The sequence below is a fragment of the Rhinatrema bivittatum genome, chromosome 18 (genome assembly GCF_901001135.1).
Source record: "Rhinatrema bivittatum chromosome 18, aRhiBiv1.1, whole genome shotgun sequence".
NCBI lineage: Eukaryota > Metazoa > Chordata > Amphibia > Gymnophiona > Rhinatrematidae > Rhinatrema > Rhinatrema bivittatum.
This window is the reverse complement of record NC_042632.1, coordinates 14,005,998-14,012,982: the sequence shown is the minus strand read 5'-3', so window position 1 is coordinate 14,012,982 and position 6,985 is coordinate 14,005,998. Positions and strand designations below refer to the sequence as shown.

Below are 6,985 nucleotides of genomic sequence, written 5' to 3'. Positions count from 1 at the left end.
ATAAAATTAAATAAATAAATAAATAAATAAATAAATAAATAAGCAGGATTGGGCCTGGTTAGATACAGACCTTGTGGGGGTCTGGGATGGACATGGCCCAGGGGCACTGGGGGCAACAGCAGAAACCAGATGACACCATGGAAAAAAGAATGCTGTGTGAAATCGATGCTCAGCGGCCGCCGGGAAGCGACACCATTGGTAATCGACCGTAAACTACCAAAGAAACTTACTGATACCAAGAGAAAAAAACCCGACGGGGCTCAGAAAAGAAGAAAAAAAAAAGTTGTTTTCCACAGCAAAAAGCGTGAGCTCCAGAGCCACAAGGCTTCAGCTTCGCGGAAAAAAAAAAACCAAACTGAAGAGGGACCCCTCCTGGACAGTGGCATGCTGGACATGCTCAGCGTGTCAGTCCAAATGTTTTCCTTGCCAGGCTCCAACTGATGATGTCACCCATGTGTGAGGACTACCATCCTGCTTGTCCTTGGAGAATATGTGCTCAGCTAAGGGTTGCATTGTGCACTGTGCTGAGTTTACATTTTCGCATCGGCCCCTCAGATTGTGAGCCCTTTGGAGACAGGGAAATATCTATAGTACCTGAATGTAATCCGCTTTGAAGTAGCTGACCAATCAAGGAAGGTGGACTATAAATACGAAAAAAGTAAAACAAAAAGTGCTAACTCCACCGACCAGGTCGCCACTATCTGAATCAATACCTCACCAGACTTCAAACTTCCCAGCCCGGACACCACTAAGCAACGAAAAATACTACATCCGCCACAAGCCCTTGCAGCGGACCCGGTGGTGACCTGGCAAAATGCTCCAATAACATTTCACCTTACTTCAAATAACTGAGCCAACCGCGGGAAGGATAGTAGCAAGCGGAAGTGAGGTCAACGTCAGCCCCCTCCCATGTGAAGAGCAAGGGATTGCAACACATGCAGCTGGGAGAGAAGAAGCCGGTTTTCTACGTCAGCGGCGCGAGCCCCAGTGCGAGGAGAGGCCGGAGGAGCGCGAGCGGAGTCCGCGAGGCAGGCGGGGTGCGGGGCTGAGGTGAGCGGCTGGTTGCAGCCGCGGGGTGGGCGGGGGTAACGGGCAGGGGCTGTGGCGGGAGCCGAGGTAACGCTCTCTCTCTCTCCCCTTCCGCAGCGAGAAGATGGCGGACGATCCGAGTGCTGCCGACAGGAACGTGGAGATCTGGAAGATTAAGAAGCTAATCAAGAGCTTGGAGGCGGCACGAGGGTGAGGCGAGGAGCCAGGGCTCTGCCGGGGCATGAGTGACGAGGGATGTGCGGGCCCGGGAGTGGTTCTGCGGCAGCCGTAGCGTAGCATGGTAGGCCGGGTCCCGTCGCTGTAGTGGGTGGCGTTGGCTGAACTGGGGTGGCGGCGATGGTGCGCCCGCACGCTTTAGGATCACAGGCGAAATGCCAGAGTGTCAGCCTGGGAAGTGCTCACTGAGAGGTGGGGCCTTCCTCCGGTAACGTGAGGTGACAGAACACGGGATAGGTTTGGGTAAGTGGAAGCGTAATGGGAGGCCAAAAGGGTCGTTCAGGTTGTTGCACAGACAACCACTAAACCCCATTTACAAATGAAGGAAAAAATAGAGGATATATTTAATGTGTATTTCCCTTTCCTTACAAAACCAGTTGGTTTTTTTTTGTAAGGGTTCAAGGAGTTTCCTTATTACAGCAAATAATTTTGGTGGACAGGAAGCTCCTCCGAGAGGGGCTACGTTACAGAACGATCATATTTTCTACTCCATTTCTTCCCCAACCTAAAATTAAAGTGAGATCTAGAATGAGCAGAGGACACGCACAACATCCATCCTTTTTTAAACAGTGGTGTGATGTTGGGAGCTCCCTAAGTATGACTGTGATAGGACCCAGATCAGCTCGGACAGGCTGATCCAGTTGTGTGTGTGTGCGCCCTATTACCATTATGGACTTGTAGTTCCAATTTTCTTGCAGTAGCAGGAGTGTAAACTGGGTTCAGGTTGTAAATCAAGTCAATGAACATCTTGCAGTCATGGTATTCACGTGGAAGTGGACTTGAAGGTCTTGGATAAAGGAGCATTGTTAGTAGGACACACATCACAAATTTCCGGTTGGATAGTGAATGCATCTGGAATGGAAAAGTAGGAGGGTGGGACTCGCATATTGCCAAGATCTCCAATAATGGAAAGCTGTAAGGGGGTGTTGATGTACCAGAGTTTCCATGTCACATCCTCTTCTAAATTCAAATCATAAAACAGGCATCATAGTGTACTCTCCTGATAATTATGGTAACTATACAGCTCCAAGTCAAGAAGGTCAAGCTAAGGTAGTTATGGTTTTACCCCATTGCATGCATAAAAATATAGGTCTGGCTTCTTTCTTTTTAAAAATAAAATCAGGACTAAAGCCCTGTGCATGCAGCAGGGTAAAACCAAGATTTGCTCACTTGTTCTTTTTGAAATGGAGCTATGTGGTCACCTTGCTGTTAATGCAGTGTCATCAAACATGTCTCTGCTTTAATAATGGAGACCTGGAGGAACAAGCTACTAATTATGATGGTTATATATTTGAATGGGTCAAGAAAAACAGAATTGTGTGGTCAAGGAGCTCTTCAGGGAGTTATGTATATCTTTCATATGTTTGAAATAGTGGTGGCATGGATATAAAACAAAATTTTGCATGTTCTGAGAGGCGATAAGTAATATACGCATATAGGGGGTTCTGAGAACTAGACAATCCCTTAGAAGGTAACATAAGCACTGTTTTGAGTGAAATCTTAAACTCCCTGAGAATAACGATAGTGGAAACGCAAGCCCCTAGTAATGGAGAACTTTTAGGTAACTCTGAGGGAGAGGGGCATTAATAAAACAGTCTGCTGTGTCCCTTGAGCATTGGGGAGAGCTCCTTGTTAAGGTACAGACCTCTTAATAACTCAGAAATGTTGAGTATCTGCCAGCACACAGATATCAAACCTCTTTCCAAATAATCAGGCAGGTAGGGAATATAAGATTCTTTCACTCTCAAAAATAGTGTAATCCAGGGGTTGGCCAAGTTCTGAAAAAGCAACAACATTGTTCCTAGGGTCAGCAGGAATCCTTGCAGTTGTATCACTTTTTTCAGGTGGCAATCTCCCTCACTGACATCTAATCTCATTGGTCATGCTGCCCTTGAGCATTTGCAAAACTTGTGGATTTGCACTTCCTCACTGTGATGTTGTCGAAGACCAGCATAGTCAGGATGTGCCATCCTATAAATTTTGAAAATATACATCGGAGGCACAGAGGGGTTTTTGTGATTGGAAACTGGGTACGGAGCATGCTGGGTGCCGTTGAATCTTGAGGGTCTTACATTTACTGAGTTGTTCAGTTTGATCAGAATTGTTAGGCCAGAAGAGTTGTTTGGAATTCTTATTACCACAAAGAACTAGGAGTTTACTGTCTGATAAATTAGTGTTTTGTGTTTTGGTACCTGAACATTTTGTATTAGGGAAACATGCATCTGCTGTTGCAATTAACCGTTTAACATTTGTAAGTAGATAGACAAATCTCGGAAAATGGCCTCCCTTAGTTTGTGATTCATGAAGAAACTAGCTAGCGCTAACCAAGACAAATTTATACAAACAGAACTTGCACTAAGACATTGTTATATAAGGTGTTTTTCTATAAAATGTTTTTATAGTGTATTGAACCAGTTGAAAGAAAAGTGTCATTTGTTATGATGGTTTACTAATCTAAACGGATTGCTCCAGCATTTTACTTTCTGTGAAACAGAGTAGTAGTGACTGTTAACATGTGTAAGACTTTGGGCTCCTGTATCGGCTGTTAAATCAATTTGTTCCATGAAAAGTAAGTTTGGAAACAGTTTGGTCTCTTTCTTCCCTTACAAATTGTACTTAGTGATTTAATTTATATTTTATTTGCCAGGAAGTTTTCTCATTTCAGGGCTTCCACCAGAGTCAAAACCAACCTCTCTTGAGCAGCAGTGCTACAGGGCTTTATTTATAATTGTAATGTTGGGGGGGGGGGAACCCTGCCTGTGTCCTTCCCAGTTTGTTCTAGCAGTCACAGCAAAAGTCATGAGGCAACAAAGCACAACTCCATCTGCGACCTGACTGATAGGGACCCTGAATCTGACCACTAGGTGTTGCCATTAAGTAATGGCTGAACCTCCCCTGCTGTCCCTCCCACTTCCAAGGGTCTAGGAATGCTGCCTCTGCATAGTCCTGGCACAGGAAGCGAACCCTAGTCTCTCATGGCCAGTGGGCCAGCCCCTAATGATCTGTTCTTATCTCTAGTCTGAAACCTTCCAGAAACTGATTCGCAAGTTAGAGAAATGTTTTTAAAGTGTCCAACTGAACCAGGGTGGGGAGAGATGGAAGAACCAGGGTAAACCAGCATGCACAGGACCTCCCCAGGCCCTGGCACAATAATCTACCCCACATCTGCCCCAGTCTTCATCCCTCCACCACCATCCAGCCCAGGCTCCTCCCACTGATAGAAGTCAAAGAATACTTCATATTTAAGAACATAAGAACTTGCCATGCTGGGTCAGGCCAAGGGTCCATCAAGCCCAGCATCCTTTTCCTACAGAGGCCGAACCTGGCAATTACCCAAACACCAAGAAGATCCCATGCTACTGATGCAATTAATAGCAATGGCTATTCCCTAAGTAAACTTGATTAATAGCAGTTAATGGACTTCTCCTCCAAGAACTTATCCAAAGCTTTTTTGAACCCTACACTAACTGCACTAACCACATCCTCTGGCAACAAGTTCCAATGCACAATAAGGCTCTGGAAGCTGGGTTCAAAAAAGGTTTGGATAAGTTCTTGGAGGAGAAGACCATTAACTGCTATTAATCAAGTTGACTTAGGGAATAGCCACTGCTATTAATTGCATCAGTAGCATGGGATCTTCTTGGTGTTTGGGTACTTGTCAGGCTCTTGTGGCCTGGTTTGGCCTCTCTTGGAAACAGGATGCTGGACTTGATGGACCCTTGGTCTGACCCAGCATGGCAATTTCTTATGTTCTTAAAAATAAAGTATTTATATCTGTTGCCTCCTCTGGCTTCAGTTTGAGGTTTAAATGCATGACTGGTGAGACTTCTGGGCCCTGTGTAGATCATATTGAAGCTGACAAAAGAAGGTGGTACCTGTCAGTAAGAAGAGTTGCTCTACAGCTCCTACTGCTAGTGTCAGGACAGGGGTTCAGCTAGGATTATATTTCGGAGGTGGGGTGGGTGAGACAGAGAGCACAAAGGAAGTGATGAAGAGGCTAACAATACTATCATAGGCCAATGGCATACCTGAAGATTTTTCCAATCCTGAGCTTGCTTGCTGCAGCTAGAAGTAGTTGATTTGTGAGCCCCAAAGTGGTAATTCTGGCTCACCCACCCAATTCCCCTTCCTGTCTTGGGAGTTATACTGTTCTTACTTTGCTTGATCTTTTATCCGCTTTTGATACATTTGATCATTCTTATTTCATTTTTGAGAATATTGGTGGGGCCTTTTCCTTTCCCACAAATTCTTGTTCTAATGCCTCCCACTTGTGTTTTCCACACAACTCTATCTTGGATTTGCTTCTTTTCCTTTAATTGCTCTTACTACCTCGTTACAGTTAGTATTCACATTTTCATGACTTTGTCTTTCTGTTGTTGCTGCCTGGATAAACCCCAGACAGATGAATTCCTCTAAAACTGAGCTATTCTAAATTCCTTCAAATCCCACTGATTTGAACCTTTCCACTCCTGGGTTAATCTTCAAAACAAAAAATAATCTTGGTATTTACTGCGCACAATCCTAGAATGCACCCCTGTAACAAATATACATCTGTGCATGCCACACATCAGATGAATGGAGAAGTCAAGAATAATCAATATAAAGCTAAATTTTATTGGATGTCTTGTGTTATGGGTCTGAATGCTAAGTTAAGGGGAGCTGAATAGGTTTCACATGTTTTGAAAGCAAAGCAATTTTGGGATTCCGCATATTGTGGAAATCCTATTGGTGATTGAGGGAATTTCATATTCCCTTGTCAAACAAATGCTAATTTTCTTAGTATCTCTCTTTCTTTTTTCTCCCAAGGGCAGTTGCCCTGAGCCATTCTGCTGGCTAATCAAGGGCTGCAGCAAAAACTTTCTCAGCAGTTGAACTTGACTCTGTCAGTGTCTTTATAATTACAGTGGGGGTGGAGGGAGGTCACTTCCCACGCTGTTAAGGCATAAGCTCCTTACTGCCACAATGTGCAAGGAGAGCCAAGCCAAGGTCTCTTGGCTGGCAGTACATTGCACAGCTGCCAAGCCATAGCATCTTCCCACTATCACTATAGTTAGCACTTGTACAGCCTTTTAAACAAAATACTTTTGAGTAAAAATATCTTAGCAGAACTGTTTATGCAAATTTTTGCTCCATACATAACTATAATGTTTGGGACATTACTGGCAAAATGACTACAATCAGATGAAAAGGGGTGGGCTCCACCAGGCTAATGACATTAACCTTTAAAAAGGAGATAGAGCAGCTTTTAAACTAGAACAAGGGGGAAAGCAGATAGTCGCTCAGCAGTGCATGGTTAGGAGGGAGATATCTTCAAAGGGTAAAGCATTAGAGTTAGAGCATCCCAACAGAGAGGTCCAATAATAAGAGAAGTAGTCCAAGTGCCTATAACAAAAGAATCACCTGAGCTAAAAGATTCCAAATTATGCCTGCCAACTGAAAAGCAGGTTATTAATATAAACAAAAAACACACTTTGACATGTTTGTTTGCTAATGCCAGAATTCTGACATTTAAAATGGGAGAGTTAGTGTATATCAGTGAACAATGAGGTGAACTTAATTTGCATCTGAGAGAGATGGTGGAAGGAGGATAACTAATGGGACAGTGCTATACCAGGGTGCAAACCATATTGCAATGTTAGGGAGGATCAACTTGGTGCGGGGTGGCGCTTTATGTCCGGGAGGGTATAGAGTCCAACAGGATAAAGATCATACAAGAGAC

The 6,985-nt window shown here is 44.1% G+C and overlaps 1 protein-coding gene across 4 annotated transcripts in view; it reads left to right on the top strand.

The window, feature by feature from the left end:
- The first annotated feature begins 874 nt into the window (after window positions 1-874).
- ETF1 (eukaryotic translation termination factor 1) overlaps window positions 875-6,985 on the top strand; it is a 74,435-nt gene continuing 68,324 nt past the window's right edge. The window contains exons 1-2 of one of the 4 annotated variants that reach the window (XM_029583488.1): window positions 875-1,050; window positions 1,147-1,239. In XM_029583488.1, the coding sequence (XP_029439348.1) occupies window positions 1,154-1,239 (86 nt within the window). In that variant the 5' untranslated portion in view covers window positions 875-1,050; window positions 1,147-1,153. Of the gene's footprint in view, window positions 1,051-1,146; window positions 1,331-6,985 lie in introns of those variants that run through there. The other 3 variants (XM_029583489.1, XM_029583490.1, XM_029583491.1) reach the window with 3 other exon arrangements.